The following is a 16,889-nucleotide window of genomic DNA, read 5'->3' as shown; positions in this document are numbered from 1 at the left end:
ATTAGCCACCGTAAAGGGTAAAAAAGCTGACGTTTCGAGCGTTAGCCCTTCGTCAGAGCGACGAAGTCCCAATCGCTCTGACGAAGGGCTAACGCTCGAAACGTCAGCTTTTTTACCCTTTACGGTGGCTAATTTACGTTTTCAACCCAGTTGTTAACACTAAATTACCTGCTATACTCTCCCACCGACGCAGCACCACAGTTTCTTTAGAAACTTACCCCTTTATTCGTACTTCGTATAGTAGAGTTTCCATGCCGACCACTGTTGTGGCTTCACAGTTGGTAGGATTCCAAAAGGCGTTGCATGGAATTATTGTCAACCGGCGAAATCAAGTCGCGCCGCAATTGCGCGATGAATTTAATTGAAAATGAGTTGAAATCGAATTCCTCTGCTCCATGTAAATCAACGGTAATCTAGAAAGTGAAATTTCAGTTTATTGTTAACTGTGGGTAAAACCAAATGTGGCACGCACTCCCCTGCACTACAGGGCGGTAGGAACATCGCGTGACAGCTTGTGTTTTAAGAGGGAGGTTGAATTGTGGAGGAAAATCATAGAAGTCGTGAGTTTCTTTTAAGTTAAGGTCGGAGAAAACTTAAACTCACCTCGACTGATGAGGCTTTTTCTCGCTTGGATGAAATCCTGCATCCTGTGTCGTCATAGGGGGTGGGTTTGGGTGACATATGGCCTGTATCGCATTGAGAATGCGCTGTCAAACCTTCACTATCTGTCTCTTGAATGTCAACATGGCGGATCAGAGAGGGGACGGTTTTATACAGTTTACCCCAGACTATATCACCAAGACTTGGTTAGGCCGGCTAAAATGTGCAGAGGTGATATTTTCTCTTCTCGCTGGTGCGTGTGGAGCAGGCGTTTTATCGTGGATAGGTTGCAACTGTAGTAGTAAAGTAAGTTTCTCCAACTTCATCGCATGGACTGCTTTCGTCAACGCGTTAATCGACATGATTATACATCTTGCTGGTTTGTGGGAAAGGCTTGTTTGGTGGTTCCGCCATCCTGGTTTGTACCTAATCTTGTGTGGACTGGCTGTTTTGGGTTTTTTGATCGGAGCGTCCCTCGCCGCTTCTTGTGCAACACAAACCTGTGTAAGCAATCCTGGCACAGCGGGAGCAGCTGCTTTTTTCGGTTTCGCCTGCTTGGCTTTGTTCGCTGCGGAGTGCTGCATACACTTTCAGAAGTACAGGAGTATGCAGCAAGAAGCACAGCATCAATCTTCAAGCGGAGGCAAAGCTCCAGATTTTGAAGAGCCACCACCACCTTACTCTGAGGCACCTGGAGTTATTTGAGTGATCGAGTGCTGTTTACGTGGACATTTCCGCTAAGATCATTATGCACATTTGACATTTAGCTTAGACATTTAGTAAGAAAGAGCAATGGAGAAGACATATCTTAGGACTCAAGATAGACTTACATAACTAACATCAACTTGACATCAATTTTCATCAATCTATGAACAGCTTCGCCATTTTTGTAAACCTCGAGCTCCCTTTAGATCTTACTTTAGCTGCTGGCGTGATCGATTTTTCCTGTATTGCTTTATTTCTATTTCTCTTTTCTTGTTATGGTGAGGAAAATTTCTGTCTCGGAAACAATCAATCAATGATCTATCCATTCGTGCAGTGCTGTTATGAAGAGTATAAATTCAATATATAGTAGTGTTACATGTAATACCAATTTTCACGACAAATAAATAAAATGTAGAGAGTGTGATTAAATCTGCTCTCTTACAAAACTTTGATTGGAATTCTGAAATTGTGCTGGAATTTTCTGACAAGAATTTTTATTCACCAATTTAAAGATGCACATCCTTAAGCACAAAAATTCCAGGTGAAATTGAACAAGAACCTAAGTTGGGGAAGAAGGGGGGAATTTTCCTAAGCAACTGTGGTGCTGCATTAGTGGAGGTATTGAAAGACAGACCAGTCTTTTTTAACTGAGTTGTTATTGTAAATTGGTCACTGTAAAGAGTTTTTTGCAGGCATTTCAAGCATTAGCCCTTAATCAGAGCTCTGAAATTATCCTGCAAAGTCTGGTAAGTTTTCTTGTGAAGACAAGCAGAAAGATAGGTGTAAGGTGAGGTTTACAAAGCAATTGCTTAGGAATATACATCTTTGTTCCACTCCCCAAATGAAAAAGATGATTAACCCTTCCAATTCCCATGAGTGACTAAGGCAGAATTTCTCCTTACAATATCAAGCAGACAGTCAAGTGATGACAACAACAGAAAAATATCAAGGGGGATTATTAGTTGATCCAATAACAAATTCTCTGAACTAACATTATAAGACTTGTATGACATGCATTAAAGAGAATTGCTTATGAGGTCTTAAGAAGGAAAGGGTATAAAGAGGGAAAAAATGCTTTACTATTCAGGGCCAATTTCTCTGTGGGCTGGATGTAGGATTGGAATGTTCAACAATTGAGTGTTGATAATATCTTGCATCTGAAAAAAAAGAGCAAGTGAGAGATATCAATCTGAGAAAGTAAATTCCTGTTCAGAAGTGGACATGCGATGATCTGTGTATTATTAATATATTGATTGCATATTTTAATTAAGGAAATTGGTAACTTGGGGGGACACTGAATGCAGAGATCTCCTGCTTGAAAACTCAGCTTGCAGAAAAGCTTTTTCAACCTCTGAAATGAAGAATTAAGAAAACCAGTTCTCATAACAAGTAATGTTTTCTATTAAAAAAGTTGAACTAAATCTTGGTGATATTTGTAAATGTAGTAAAACCCTTTCATGAAATGTGAAACTGTCATGTAGACATACCTTTTACCATAACAACACTGATAATATCACCAGTAAAAAAATAATTTTACTGCTCATGATGAGGAAATCATGGTCTTGCAACAGGGAATTGTGGCATTTCATCAACATCTCTTAAAAAAAAAATCATACAATTATTATTACAATATAATTACTATTGTGATATTAAGGAAGTTTGACTACCTCTAGATAAGTCTCCCATTGGACAAAAACATGCTGATTTTTGGTGACACACTCCTCTCCATCTATTGCAAGTCTGGTAAAGGCTTTGGTATTTTGCTGTGCCAGTATTTATTTATACTCCTGAGTAGAGAGAGACACAATGAGGACTGCTAGAGCCTAGCACACTAACAACTCAACCACAGAACCCCCTTAAAAAAAAAGAAAACTACAAAAGCTTGTAGTAATCAAGATCAGATTAAGCCCTCTAATGGAATGGTCATGGAATCCCCCAGTATTCTAAATTTTGAGTGTTTTATACCCCATTCACAACAAAACTTTAACATGTTTTAGAGATGTTTTGTTATTAACGGGAGAGTTTGAAATTCTTTTCTTTATAGAAACTGCTTCAACCGATCTTTGTCGACTTCAAATTTAGCACACTGAAACTTCAAGTTAGTGATTTCTTGAAACCTATAGAAAATTCAGTTCTTCAATTTTCTGTTTCCAAGTTTCATTCAGTTAAACCCGGTGTAACAGAACAATTATTTTGCTGGTGTGGATGGGGTTTATATTATTTCTGATGGAATTTTTCTTGCAATTGTTGAGCTTGGTTATAAGAAATGTTGAATATTAGGGCAATCCAGATTGTGAAACCACCTATGAACGTTGACTGAAGGCGTAAGACTTCCCTGTTGCACTATACATCACAAACATCGCGTGACAGCATTATTGATCGATGGGTGAAGATCATTCAAGTCTGTAATTTTTATTTCAGCTTAACTGGAAAAAAACCCACTCCTGTTCACTCGCTGTTATATTCTTGTCTTTATGGTTGAATTATCATGATAATGAAAATCTGAAATAAGTCATGCCCAAAGTGTGGGCTGCCTGTGTTGCAGGATCTTGCCCATAACAACTTCCGTTAAGAGTAACATGGCGGAACAACAAGGGGATAGTTTTTTTGAGTTTTCGCCAGACTTCATCACCAAGACATGGTTAGGCAGGCTAAAATGCGTAGAGTTGTTGTTTACGCTTTTGGCTGGTGCCTGTGGCTCATCAGTTAGTTCGTGGATTTACATTAATGGCAGCGGGTATGGATGCGGTTGTGTTGGAAAACTTACCTTCTTCGATTTCGTCGCATGGACTGCGTTCGTAAACGCTCTCATCGACATAATTCTCCATCTGATTGGTTTTTGGGAAAAGCTACTGTGGTTTTTCCGCCATCCTGTCCTATTCCTAGTTCTTTGTGGGCTGGCTGTTTTGGGTTTCTTAATTGGCTCATCGCTGACAGCTTCGTGTGCAAAACATATTTGTGTTACAAGTCCAAGCACCGCAGGTGCAGCCACCTTTTTCGGTTTCGTCTGCTTGGCTCTGTTCGCTGTGGAGTTCTTCATGCACTTTCAAATGTACAGGGATATGAAACGAGAGACACCGCATCCTTCTTCAGCTGCAGGCATGGCACCAGATTACATAGAACCACCCCCAGCTAACCCATAAAACTACCAGCGGTGTTGTTCAGTTGAGTGGTTGAGACTTCCTATTTGTTCACAACCAGTACTAGTTCTTCTGTTTGCAGTTTTATATCATTGTTTTATTCAAGGCTGAAAATTACGCAAGTTTTAGAGTGAGATAGATTGGTCAGGCCTCGAGAAAGACTTCAACTCTAACGAGCAACGTACTCTGCGACAAGTTCTGTCTGCGTCCTTAAATACAGCCTTGCACTCAATTAGATTCCTAACTCCCTGTACTAATATTATATAACCTGTTTTGGGATCGATATTTTTACATATGCTTATGGACTCACGTATCTTTTTAAGGTAAGCTGAAACTGCTGTTTTAGAGATAATCGATCGACGATTTAATTAATTGAACTGCGATTTACAACCTACCAACACCCTCTTTTATCAAGAGAAAGCAAATTAGGGTGTGTCTGATCTGCTATGTACTTAACTAATTAAACCACTTAACCTTTTAACTCCCAGATCAAATTTGTTATTTATCCTTACAGTCCACCATACAATTCTTAGAATGTTAGTTCAGGGAATTTAGTATTGGGTCAACTAATTATCCCCCAAATTGATATTTGTCTTTATTCTCATCACTTATCTGGTTGATATTGCATTGATATAGAAGGGAAAAATTCTGTCTTGATCACTCATGGGAGTTAAAGGGTTTAATGGCTGTTGATATCTGGCAGCCTTTAAACTTTAATTACAAAATGACTTGAGAAACTCCTTAATTAAGAGGGAAGTTTTTGGACCTGTGGCGTTTTTCTAAAGGTATTGATCTCACAGAATTTTCAAATTTGTGGGGAGGACGAAGGTTCATGGCCAGGCTGATAAACCCTTAAACTCTCAGCTTCTGATTCTCCCTTCTCCCTGCCACATATTACTTTGTAAACTATTAAAGAGAATTTGTTGTTATAAGGGTAGTATGCTCTTGCTGAAGAGTCTGTATTTTCTGGAGATGTAATCAGAGTTGTTAAGTTAATTTACTGGGGTGAGACACCTCAGGCCTCACTTACCTGACTGGGAGTGGGGGGGGGGGGGTATGGGAGCATGCTCCCCTCCCCCAAAGATTTGTGAGAATTTCTATTGTGGGTAATTGTTCTAAAGCAAACACGAGAGGAAAAGGAGTAAACTATGTTCAGAGGGAAAGGAACCCTCTAAGTAATGGGCTCCTGAGAGGGATAATTAATTTTATCGGCACTAACTAATTAAAGCTGTGGTTTACTATGTCAAAATTAACAGTTTAAATCAGAAACCCTGATTGTATGAGAAATAATGACTTCAGTGTGAAAGCCTAACTTTGAATTGGTTTGTGTGAGTCTCATGTTCAATGCATGAGACTTGAGAGCTCTCTGTAATGAGCAGGACTGTCAGTTGAAGTCAGATGTAAATAACTTCTTGGAATTAAATTAAAAGATGGAGTATATCTAATAAAGTTTTTTCAGGAGCCCAAAATTCTGTCTGCCTTTCATTTTTACTTACATGATATTCATAAATTTCAGAAATTTGTACCCTTACAAGTCAAAATAAATGTCTAAGGAATATTCTGTCTACAGTTCTGACTGATGTATGTCAATAGTTACAATACCTTGACAAAGTATTGTAACCATCAAACATCAGGTGAATGATAGTAAAGGATGATGTAAAATTAATGTATTGCTTCTGTCAGCAAAGTGCATATAGTAAACAGATGTATGGAGAGCCACCTAACAGTTTCAGCATGAATTAAGCTGACCACTTGCACAAAATTGTTTAGTGAGATTGAAATACCACTGTGTTGGATGTAAAAGTTACAAATTTGTCATTAAGACTCTCTTTCAAGTGTTATAGGCCTTTGCTAGATGGTGGGCATTTGAGTTTATTGCTACAAAAATTTCCATACCCAGGAGCCTATCACCTGGCCTATTGCCATCTCTCCATGTCCAACCCTACCCTCTGCAACATTTCATCGGTTTCAGATCCCGCGCGGTAGGTGCCAAACTACCCATAAATCCAAGCTCAAAGGAAAAATCCAAAATGTCGGTGTTCTTCTATACATATCATCGAAAGCTCCACTGTTTAAATGTAGATGACTACGTGGTGGAAAATGGAAAACAACTGAAAAAGATCGCATCGGATCTTTGTGGGGTAAGTTTTGATACAAAGGCAGGGATAGCTTTATCTTATGAAAGCATAACGTGTTCGTGGTGGAAGTTTAAGAATAACGATTAACATACCCACGTAAGGTTCTACTGCGAAAACGAATTTTTCCACGGATCGAACATGGGTTGGTCAAGCGATTTTTAAATCACATATAGATTGGCCTTAATAGATACTGATATTTACTGTCAGGGTATACCAGAACAAGACTTGTCTGTGATCCATAATGGCCATCTTGTCACTGATGACAGAGAACTGCTACTTCAAGATGGAGACGTGTGCTATGCTAGTCTGCTTCTACCGGGTGGAAAGGGAGGGTTTGGTTCCATGTTACGCGCCATCGGAGCACAGATCGAGAAGACCACAAATAGAGAAGCATGCCGAGATCTGAGTGGAAGACGAATGAGAGACATAAATGACGAAAAAAAGTAAGTGGAAATTTTCTGACAGACAAAGCTTGATCATGTCCATCCTTTTATCTCCTATATGACCGACTCACTCAGTTATAAAATTCTAGTATGTGTTTAGCACGAGTTTCCATAACTTTGTCCATTAGTGGCTGCCAACGGTTGAATGTGTTCTGTGCCTGAAAAGAGACGGTAAGGTGAAAGCCAAACACGATAACCAGCTCATATGCTAAAAAGACTGTGGTGAGAGTTCTTATAGATAGCAATAGACTGCTGGAAACCTGCTTTTATGGAAACCCCATTGTGTTAAGCCAAGAAAGGCAGAAGGGAAGGGAGCAGTGAGTGGAGGTGGAAGAAGTTCACTGTCATATTGACTAAACTGGTGTGTACTGTGTGATATGGTATGGTTTTTATGATCCTCAGTCTGAGACATGAAGATTTACCACTAAGTGTCTTGAAGAAGGGATCTCTCTGTGCTAGAAGATTCTAATATCTAAGTATCAATACTCTGGATTGTCTGTGATGAATTTTGATTTTGATTTTTCTCTAAGAAGTTGGTGCTGATTCAACTGGTATCCAGCTTTTGATATTTGACTTTCTTCTCATCACTGTTATACTTGATAAAATAATTATATTGGTCACTCTTAGGAGTGAAAGTGGTGGGGTGTAGTTCAATTAACCCTTTAATTCCCATGAGTGACCAAGACAGAATTTCTCCTTACAATATCTATACAATATCAACCAGGTAAAGTGTTGAGAATAAAGAAAAATGTCAATTTGGAGATAATGAGTTGATCTAATACTAAATTCTCTGAACTACCATAATAAGTATTGCATGGTTGACAGTAAGGGGAATTCCAAATTTGATCTGAGAGTTAAAGGGTTAATAAATTTTTCATCCGTGTTTCACAAAAATGTCACCTTTATGAACCAGGTCCATGGTTGTAAAGCTCTATATTTTGCACATAATTTTGATGAACTTTTAATCTCTTGTTATCTTCAAGGATTGCTGAATGGGTTTCTAAACAAGCTGAAAGAGAGCGAGAGAAGGAACAGAAGAAACAGGAGAGGTTGGCAAGAAGAAGATCAATGCCAAAACACATGTTTGATGATAAGACATACACACAGAATATTCAGCAAAATTCAGAGAGAATAGAAGCTGCACTGCATCAAGGTGAGGTACTTGCCTGAAATTTTCAGGAACCATCAAGAAAATGCTGTTTCAAGATGTACCTATACTTAAAAAGCCAAACTTCTATTTGTTTTTACCTATTTCTCTTTATTTTGGATCCGTCCCAGTTGTGTCCATCCTCCCATTTTCTTCCATCTTTTTTTCTACTCCCTGTAGAGCTTCCCTTCCACTTTAAACTGAATGTTTTCTGGTTTTTTTTTTATTACTCATGTCTTTCTCTATTTTTCTTGAATTCTATCTTGACATCCATACTTAAATTGATAAATTTAGAAAATTACAATCTTTTTACTTTCATTTGTTGTTGTTTTTTTTTTTCACATGTAATTTTATTCCAGTTGTAATATGTAACACCTAATTGGCTTATCTATTACTTATCAAACTGTTTTTCATTGTTTCAGTATATGCATGCTGTCCTGCTCATTTCCTCTGTTCAGTCAAACTTGTTATTAAAGAATTTATTTTGATGTTTGTTTCTCTCCGGCCTCAATTAGCTTCACTATTTTGCGGGAAGTGATTGTGAGATATGTATTTTAATTGCTAAAATAAATAGATTTTTGTTTGTTTGTTTCAGGGCTTAAAGCAGCTGGCAGTTCAAGATCATCAGGTGCTTCAAGCACTTCAGAAAAGGCAGCTGGAAAAAGAGTTCATCCAGGGGATCCTACAATTTCAGGAGGAGGGAAAAAAAGTAGATTGTGGTAAACAGTCCCTCCTTATACTCTCTGAGGTTTAAATTTTTGTCCTTTCCATTGAAATCCAAATGATTACATGAAGGAGTTTAGAGAAAAAGAGAAGTCTATTATTATTTTTTGGATCTCTTCCTCAAGTGCCTCAATGTTTTGTGAACTGTTTAATATGCAGTTGACCTGAAATTTACTAAAAACCACTGTCATCTATCTGTATAAGAGCTTTGTTACCCCAAAATCAGAAAATATGTTTCCAAAAGTAATTTTTCTAGTTTTTAACATGAACATGCTACATTATATTCAAGTTTCGTGATTTGAATAAAAAAGTTTCTTTTGGTTTAAGAAGAAAATTGCCTTTTAGAACTACTCTTTGACAGTTTTTCACAAGGTTTACTGGTATATATTTCTTAGTAAGGGAATCAAGGTTTTGTTAGGCAAAAAATGATTTCAGTTTGCTTTCAGGCTGGGAATGGAAGACCTGTCAGACAGTGGTGATGATGAAGAGGGGATGGCTCCTGCCAGAAACAACAGTAATGAAGATCCAAGCAAGCACACATGCTCTTCAACTGGTGTGTCTTATAGCAGCACTCAAGCAGAGGTTGCAGTCCCTGAAGAGGCTTCAGACAACAGACATTGTGTAGACACAGATTGCAAGATAGCAAAGCCACCTGCACAGCCATCAGAAACAAATGTTGAGTCACAGAAAGATGACACAAAGACAGAGCATATTAGAGCAGCTGTCGCTGATACAAAAGATCAGAGAGAAGATTTTCAGGAAAAAGATGGAATGACAGAAACAGTTACCAGAGGAGAAGAAGACAATAAAGCTACTGAAGAAGAGACCATTAGAAAGGTTGGGATTTTAAATATTAAATCAAGGTTATCCAATTGTCTGTACTTAAATATGACATCCAAATTTTCACACCAGTTTCTAATAAGGGGAGTTTATTTTACAGAAAATTAGGGATAAAAGCTCAGGGCCTGCTACCTTAGAGTGGTGTTCACTCAAAGCAGGCTGTTCACTAAATAATTGTGGTATAAAATTTAAGTTATTAATTTGTGATTGGCATCCTGTTCAAAGTTACTCTTCTGAGTAGTGTATATTTGAATCACCCTGATATTTATGCTGATTTATTTATTACACTAAACTCACCAATTGATTTTATTATTACAAGCTCAGCTATGCTAGGAGGGCAGAAGAAGCAAACCCTCTCTTCTGGTTGGTTACTGAAGTCCATCTTGCCACTCGAGATTTCCCAATTTGAACACCCCCTCCCCTCCCTCCTTCATAAAAAATTGCTCATACATTAACCCTCTACACCCTAACATCAATATTCATATTTTCCACTCTGTTCTCTATACATTTACTAAGGTGCTGACAAGGAGAATTTGTCTAACAATCAAGAGTTTCTAGAGTTGGTGATCATTTCCTTTATTCTCATGACATTAATGCTAGATTCAGAGGTGATAATGTAAGGAGAAATTAGCTGCTAGTTATTCCAAGGGATTGAAGGGTTAAGTAATTGAAGTAAGTTTCATATTTTGTTTTTTCTTTCTAGGTTAAGTTTTGCCTTGATAGCTACTCATCAGCAGAGGAGCTTGAATCCCTAGGATTGGAACATCTGAAGGAGGAACTAATGTCAAGGGGGCTCAAGTGTGGAGGGACATTACAGCAGAGGGCTCAAAGGCTGTTTGCTACAAAAGAAGTCCCCATGGATCAACTGGATCCCTCTTTTTTTGCCAGGTCAACATGTGGCAAAAAGTCTAATGGGAAAAAGTAACATGTAAAAGAGAACTGCGCCTGGAATTCTGTTCTTAGTTATAATCCTGTCAAGTTCTTAGCATGGTATTTTGTTTATCTTGCAGTTGCAAGGCAATTGTATAAAGGGTTTAAAAGGTTTAACAGCCATGAAGAAGTTACTTTATGTTTTACAACAGAACTAATTGATTTCGAAATGTATTTAACGTTTACAATACTTCAGTGTTTTCTTCTAATATTATGCGTTTGTTACTTGAATTTTACATTGTATTTTCATTGCTATTACATGAAAAAATTAATGATGCTGTCACTTTTAAGTGCCTTAAACAAACCATTTAAGGGGGCATGTAAAATGCCAAATAAACATGACAAAACAAACACAATGTCATGGAGAATGAAAGGTTACAGGGCAGGTACTGTTACCATAGCTGCTTTAGCATCTGCTTCTTAGCTTTGAGCTAAAGGGTAGTCAGAGATACAGCTAATATTTCCTTCATTTCCTAACAAAAGAAAGGCTATTCTCACGGTAGCAACTTTCTGGGGGTAAGCACTCTTGAGAAGTCACTATTTGCAAGATTCCATTTTATTCTTTAACTCCTTGACATGATTAATATGTAACTTCCCCTTGGATTTTCATAACACTAATCCTTCAGACCGGGAATAAGAACAAATAAGGTTATTGGGTAGAGGGCAATGTCTCATTCTATTATGAAATTCCTAGGTCTTTTAAGCAAGGGATTGGATGACAGTTAGAATGGAAAGTTACTAATTTGATCTTGGGAGTTGAAGGGTGATAGAATTTTTCTGATGCTGCACAAAAATTAAGAATCTACAATTATTTTTTTTCATTTCAATTCACTTTTATTTGGGAAATATCTCAAGTTCAAGATCACTCTCATAAGCTCATTTGACTCTTGATTATGTATAAAAATGTATTAAATGTATAAATTTTGAGCAATTTGCAACTTTTTTGTCTGTCATGTCTATTGTGGAGACCACACTACAACAAAGTATCAACTGGAAAACTTGAAGAATTGATGTGTAACCAATTGTTTTCTTGCTTAAAAAGGACTTTCACAGGTTTCTTTTTGTTTACCATCACATCTAGAAGAATGCAGTCTGGTGGTTTTTCTGTGTTTATGGAATACGCCAGTTTCCGCTTCTGTTTGGGTTTAGTCAATTTAACATCAGTTGTACAGTCCTTTGTAAGAAAATAGAAAGAATACAATATTCATTCAAAAGGCCTTTAGGCACACCAAGGAGATGTTAACCCTTCAACTTCCACATAAGACCAAGACAGAATTGTACCTTAAAATATCAATACAATATCAAGCAGACAAGTAATGAGAATAAAGAAAAATATTAGTTAATCCAACACCAAATTCTCTGAACTAACATCAAAAGAATTGTTTGGCAGACAGTAAGGAGAATTGTTATTGAGATCTGGGAGTGGAAGGGCTCTTAATTAGAGTATTAGTTCAAGATTTCTATTGAGTAACAGTAGACGAGGTCAAAGCCAGAATCATCTATCATGCCCTGAAACAGAGAGCAAATATTAACCTGACTGTTATAGTGTAAATCTAAAAGTTATCCAAATAGAACTACAAGAGAGACTTATGTTTTTACAACCACAATGTGACAGGCTCCTCATTTGACCCATTACCTATCACAGAGCACAAGCTAGTAGCCCAGCTAATCAGATTATAGTATTTGTAAGAGGATGCTAGCAGATTTATACTAATATATAACCTAGCATTATGAACAAGGTTATGAAGATCAAAGAAAACAAGACCCAAGGTGTGCTCTAGCACAAATTGTGAGTGCTCTAGATACCCACTGTTTTGGAGCCAATCTGTGGGGTTAAGTTGGGGTCACTTGCTTCATGTGTACAGAGTTCTGAATTTACAGTCTGAAAGTAAAAAAACATGGTTAATACTGATATATTTGTTTTTTCTTTTGTAATTGATTAAATTAAAAATAAAAAACAAAATGAACAAACAAACAGACAAACAAACATTCACTTCTTGCTGGTGTACATGAAATTAACAAGCTTAAATTGCATAAAGAACAAGAAACCCAAGTACCTCCTCAGTTTAACTGGTAATCTGAGAAATGAGAGAAAAATGTGAGTGACTAGTGATGAGTGCAAAGTGTGAGGGACCTCAGGAAGGAGAAAGAGGTCACTAATGTTTCACTATCACAAATAATACCCAATCATCTAAAGGGGTATTAAGAGATAAAATGGACTTTAAGGAAAGAGCATGGGTAGATGCCCTTTTAGAGTAGAGAACTGAGAGAGGAGGTGTTCTACCTTTTGCTTGTTTTTCTGCTTGCAGTTTTCTTTGTCTGTCTTAGCCCTTTTAGGAGATTCAATCTGTTTGTTGTCCACGGGCTCCTCTGAAAATTGAAAGATCACTTCAATGAATTCCATTTGTAGCACCATAAATCTTGGCACTAACTAAATATTAAATACTGTAACAACCACAGTTCAGAACTTGTGTACTATTGCTATTTATAAGGGCCAGCCACCAGAAAACTTTGCAAGATACTCTGTTGGTTTTTGCTGAATACTTCTTTCTCAAGCCTAAGACCCTACTGATATGTGACCATAGAGATTTACTGCAAATTCTAACAACACTTCTATCAAGTTTTAAGTTATTAACAACTCCCATCTACTACAAAGCTTACAAGGAAACCCGTTGTGTCTGTATGCTGCAATTAATAGCTAAAAGGCTTTAAAACTGAGAAGTCAAGACTTTCTTCTAAGGAAAGAGAGTTCCTTAAAAACCATAACCACAAACAGTCTTTGGCGATCCTACAGAAATAAATTTAGTCAAGAAAAAAAAAATTTATCTCTAGGACACCTCTGGTGAATGCAGCAGCTGGAACAATCTTCAATGTCTGAGTAAACAAACAAATACATTTTGAAAAGCTTACCCAATATGGCTGAAAGGTCTTGAGGGAAAATGTCTTTCAGTTCTAAACTTAAGGCATCTTCTCTGAGGGTTGAATTTTGAGGTTGCAACACTTCTGACTCTGCAAAACTCAAGTCCAAGTCATCTAAAGAGTGGCATATTGTCATGGACTTGAGAGTTGCTTGTTTGGCACCAACAGAATGCCCACTTCTACAAGAAAGACCCCCACAAGCTGTACAACAAGACATTGACCTTGAAGAATATGTAGTTGTGGAGGCTAAAACCTTTGATTTCTTCGTTTTCTTGACATCCTTGGGTCTGTAATAAAAAGTACGCAGTCAAATGAAACAAATAACTGTTAGTAATGGGAACAATCAATTCATGGAAAATGAAAACATTTGAAAAAGGTATATGTATCAATTAAAACATTTTAACAAACATTCAGTTTTTACTTGTAAGCATTGTCAGTGGTATTATTACCAACAATACATAAATATGTGCTAAGTTGCATTTAAATGGACTACATACACTGTTTCCACCACACATTTTACACTACAAAATTATAATAGCCTGACTACACTTACAGCATCATAGGAATTTCAAAGTTATAACACTGCTAAGAATAGATTATATTTGTCTCATTATTTCTCATCTAAATTAGTTGTTTATATTAGTCTCATTATTTCTCATCTAAATTAGTTGTATCACCATCAGACACAGGTCATGAGGTCATAGATGTTGGAATGCAAGTGCAGCAAAAGACTTCCAGTATAACAGTTGTAACATTGCATGCAATCACCAATGGAAAGTGACTTTATATCATGGCTCATTTGACTCTCTATACAGTTGGTGCATACCTCTCTAATTCTGCTTTGTATATCTTGCAGTCTTTATTACCCATGTAGCTTACTTTGGCAGCTGAAAAGCCCCTAAGGAACAGTCTTCTGTCTGAAAGGGTACATAGAACATTTTTCAGTACATTGTAAATTACCAGTAATATTTCAATTCTTAACTTCCTCTTCATAAGTTGCCCTGCTTTGTAGTTAAAGGTTGAGAAGAGCTTATCAACTGTAATGGGTGATGAAGCCATGAAAAATTTTAGGCAGTTGAGATTAATCTAGACAGCCATCTCACAAGTAAAGAGCTGTCTTCACTTAAAAGATTGTATTATCTTGTTTAGTTGTTCTATACTAGCTAAAATTTGGAGAGTGATGATGTTATTTTTGACTGAACCTTAGCAAGGAGGGAAGCAAGGTAGACAAATCTTTTCTGTTCTTGAAATTTTTCAAGAAAAAAGCAAATTCAACTCCCACGAACTCCCAAGATCTGATCATTAATTCTCCCCTCAAGCTGCTACAGATTCCCCTGTAAATTAGTTAAGAGAATTTGTTATTAGGTCAAAATAACAACTTCTTCCAGATAAGTTTGAGTATTCTCGTTGTCTATTGGCTGACTTAAAGATGTAGAGATTATAAGGAGAAGTAACACATAACTCACTTCTTGGATTTAAAGGGTTAAGAGAGTACAATCTATTAAGATTTTCTTACTGGATTGTCTTGATTGTGGTTCACATGGTGTTTGGCTTAAATTTTTTTCAAATGGTATGTTACTTATATTTCGGAGTGCCAGAGTAGACCCTCGTCTGGTTGCAGGTCGGGTGAGTGTTTTGGAACCTTTGAAATAAAAACAAATTTAAAATGGCTGATGTTTTGCTGCAGCATGTATCCAGTACCCTTTTATACTGATGTACATAATATTTGTCAGTATTTTATGTTACCAAGCTCATTGGTGCATATTTATGTCAACAAGAGGATTCACACTATCTGTTCAAACAATGCTTGTTTTTCTTTATGGTTGAAATTTCAGACACAATTGGGTTTAGTTTTGTATCTAGTTAATTAATTAAGTTTCATGAGTTTTCTGGACCAATCATAGAGTAAAGAAAAGCAAAACCAGACCAATCCCAGATTACTTTTGATACTCAGCTAAAAATTTCTCTACTAGAGCTGATATATATGTTTGCCTATTCTGATTTCTTGTTACCTCTTAGCTGATTAAGAAAATTATGGGGCCCAGCTTGAAGCTGAACTGAGCCAGCCTGCACAAATGATTATATATATCACTAACAAATAGAATTGTACCTTTCTTGCTCATGTCTTCTTTTGAGCTCATCTCCTTGCAGGATGGTAACCAGTCTATTTCAGGGGTATCAGGTGTAAGAAAGTGCTCCTTCTTAGGCAATTGGATTGGATGATTCTTTGAGTATGTTGCAATGGTTTTTTTCTTAGTACAGGTATCTGATTTCATGCTTCTGGGATGCCGATGTAGCATTTCGTTCTAAGGAGGTCACCATTAGAACAACAGTTAAATATTAGGACAGTGATGATTATGAAAATGATAATGGTGATGAAATTATAATTATCAAGGCCAATAAAATCTCAATTCATGGATAATTCATTTTCACCATCAAGTCTCAAAATGGAAGTGAGACTGCAGTCAACAATATTATTAATAAAACAAACTTTCATATCACCATTGTTATGTAATAGATAGGGCTGGTTTCCTGGCAATTCCCCTCAACCCTAGGCATTACAAGCAAGGGTACATTCGAAATAAATCCAGTGCTTAATTACAACCAAAGGAGTTCAAACTTCATGTCAGAAGTAATGCCTCTCCTTCCTTGGAGGGAATATTACTACATTGTTGATTTGGTATATCCAGAGGAGAGTGCTCCCGAAAAGGATTGTTAGGCCGCAGGTCATAGACACTTAAGCAAGATGACTTAAAGGGTGCATCAGAGCAATTCCCCCTTGCCCACAGACATAGGAAGTGCGAAAAGTAAGATCTGCCTGAATTTTTATTAAAATAAGAACTAGTAATTCTTGATGTCACCAGCCTTGCGCCTCCCCCCTCCCCCCCCCCCCCCAGTACATTTCTATTGAATGGGATGAGCTACTGTTGAGTGAATTTTGTCAACTGTCAGCTCTAGCATGAAATACCTCAGGTCATACTCACCGATAGAAGGACCTTGATTGACTATATGAAGGATTTCTTAAGTAACAACGCAGCGGCGCTTTCACACGCAAATATGCCTCGAGGAAAAGTCTTCAGCTTGTCTATCTATATATTTAATCATTTTAGCACCTTCAGATACTTGTCTGCGTTTATCAGGAAAGTAAAACTATCCATTATTAAACAGGGTCGTACAACTGGCCCATGAAATACCCTCTTCGGCTATCAACCCTGCCAAATCTATCCAAAAAAGAAACCTGGTAAATTCTTCAGCAATCGCCTCAGGGCCGCGTCAGCGTAACCGCGGGAGGACTGGAAGAAAA

General features: G+C 37.3%; 4 protein-coding genes and 1 long non-coding RNA gene across 5 annotated transcripts; 3 read left to right on the top strand and 2 right to left on the bottom strand.

The window, feature by feature from the left end:
- Positions 1 to 234: 234 nt before the first annotated feature.
- Positions 235 to 803, bottom strand: LOC149043038 (uncharacterized). The gene is made up of 2 exons (XR_016188267.1): positions 604 to 803; positions 235 to 413 (listed from the first exon to the last, which is right to left on the bottom strand). It is a non-coding gene; the product is annotated as an uncharacterized LOC149043038 (long non-coding RNA).
- On the top strand, positions 275 to 1,763 carry LOC113670962 (uncharacterized). The gene has a single exon (XM_027187176.2). The coding sequence runs from the start codon at positions 682 to 684 to the stop codon at positions 1,303 to 1,305; it is 624 nt and encodes a 207-aa protein (XP_027042977.2). The 5' UTR covers positions 275 to 681; the 3' UTR covers positions 1,306 to 1,763.
- A 1,913-nt stretch (positions 1,764 to 3,676) lies between these two features.
- Positions 3,677 to 5,914, top strand: LOC113671009 (uncharacterized). The gene has a single exon (XM_027187217.2). The coding sequence runs from the start codon at positions 3,885 to 3,887 to the stop codon at positions 4,446 to 4,448; it is 564 nt and encodes a 187-aa protein (XP_027043018.2). The 5' UTR covers positions 3,677 to 3,884; the 3' UTR covers positions 4,449 to 5,914.
- A 500-nt stretch (positions 5,915 to 6,414) lies between these two features.
- Positions 6,415 to 11,601, top strand: LOC113671008 (splicing regulator SDE2). Its single transcript, XM_027187216.2, has 6 exons — positions 6,415 to 6,586; positions 6,791 to 7,026; positions 8,010 to 8,179; positions 8,769 to 8,892; positions 9,343 to 9,733; positions 10,440 to 11,601. Exons 1-6 carry the CDS (start codon positions 6,476 to 6,478, stop codon positions 10,659 to 10,661), a joined length of 1,254 nt encoding a protein of 417 aa, XP_027043017.2. The 5' UTR covers positions 6,415 to 6,475; the 3' UTR covers positions 10,662 to 11,601.
- Positions 11,478 to 16,880, bottom strand: LOC113671012 (uncharacterized). Its single transcript, XM_027187219.2, has 8 exons — positions 16,570 to 16,880; positions 15,696 to 15,891; positions 15,102 to 15,227; positions 14,412 to 14,502; positions 13,577 to 13,872; positions 12,951 to 13,036; positions 12,477 to 12,548; positions 11,478 to 11,840 (listed from the first exon to the last, which is right to left on the bottom strand). The coding sequence occupies exons 2-8, from the start codon at positions 15,883 to 15,885 to the stop codon at positions 11,640 to 11,642; spliced, it is 1,062 nt and encodes a 353-aa protein (XP_027043020.2). The 5' UTR covers positions 15,886 to 15,891; positions 16,570 to 16,880; the 3' UTR covers positions 11,478 to 11,639.
- Positions 16,881 to 16,889: the final 9 nt, after the last annotated feature.

This window comes from Pocillopora damicornis, chromosome 7 (genome assembly GCF_964200805.1).
Source record: "Pocillopora damicornis chromosome 7, jaPocDami1.2, whole genome shotgun sequence".
In the NCBI taxonomy this organism is placed as follows: domain Eukaryota; kingdom Metazoa; phylum Cnidaria; class Anthozoa; order Scleractinia; family Pocilloporidae; genus Pocillopora; species Pocillopora damicornis.
This window is presented reverse-complemented; position numbering and strand designations above follow the sequence as displayed.

Coding starts and splice junctions, on each gene's coding strand:
- LOC113671012 (XM_027187219.2), bottom strand. CDS start 15,885: ATGCTACATCGGCATCCCAGAAGCATGAAATCAGATACCTGTACTAAG. Junction 15,228..15,695: donor AGAAGACATGAGCAAGAAAG/GTACAATTCTAT, acceptor TTTATTTCAAAG/GTTCCAAAACACTCACCCGA. Junction 13,873..14,411: donor TACAAAGCAGAATTAGAGAG/GTATGCACCAAC, acceptor TTTTTATTACAG/ACCCAAGGATGTCAAGAAAA.
- LOC113670962 (XM_027187176.2), top strand. CDS start 682: ATGGCCTGTATCGCATTGAGAATGCGCTGTCAAACCTTCACTATCTGT.
- LOC113671009 (XM_027187217.2), top strand. CDS start 3,885: ATGGCGGAACAACAAGGGGATAGTTTTTTTGAGTTTTCGCCAGACTTC.
- LOC113671008 (XM_027187216.2), top strand. CDS start 6,476: ATGTCGGTGTTCTTCTATACATATCATCGAAAGCTCCACTGTTTAAAT. Junction 7,027..8,009: donor GACATAAATGACGAAAAAAA/GTAAGTGGAAAT, acceptor GTTATCTTCAAG/GATTGCTGAATGGGTTTCTA. Junction 8,180..8,768: donor AGAAGCTGCACTGCATCAAG/GTGAGGTACTTG, acceptor TGTTTGTTTCAG/GGCTTAAAGCAGCTGGCAGT.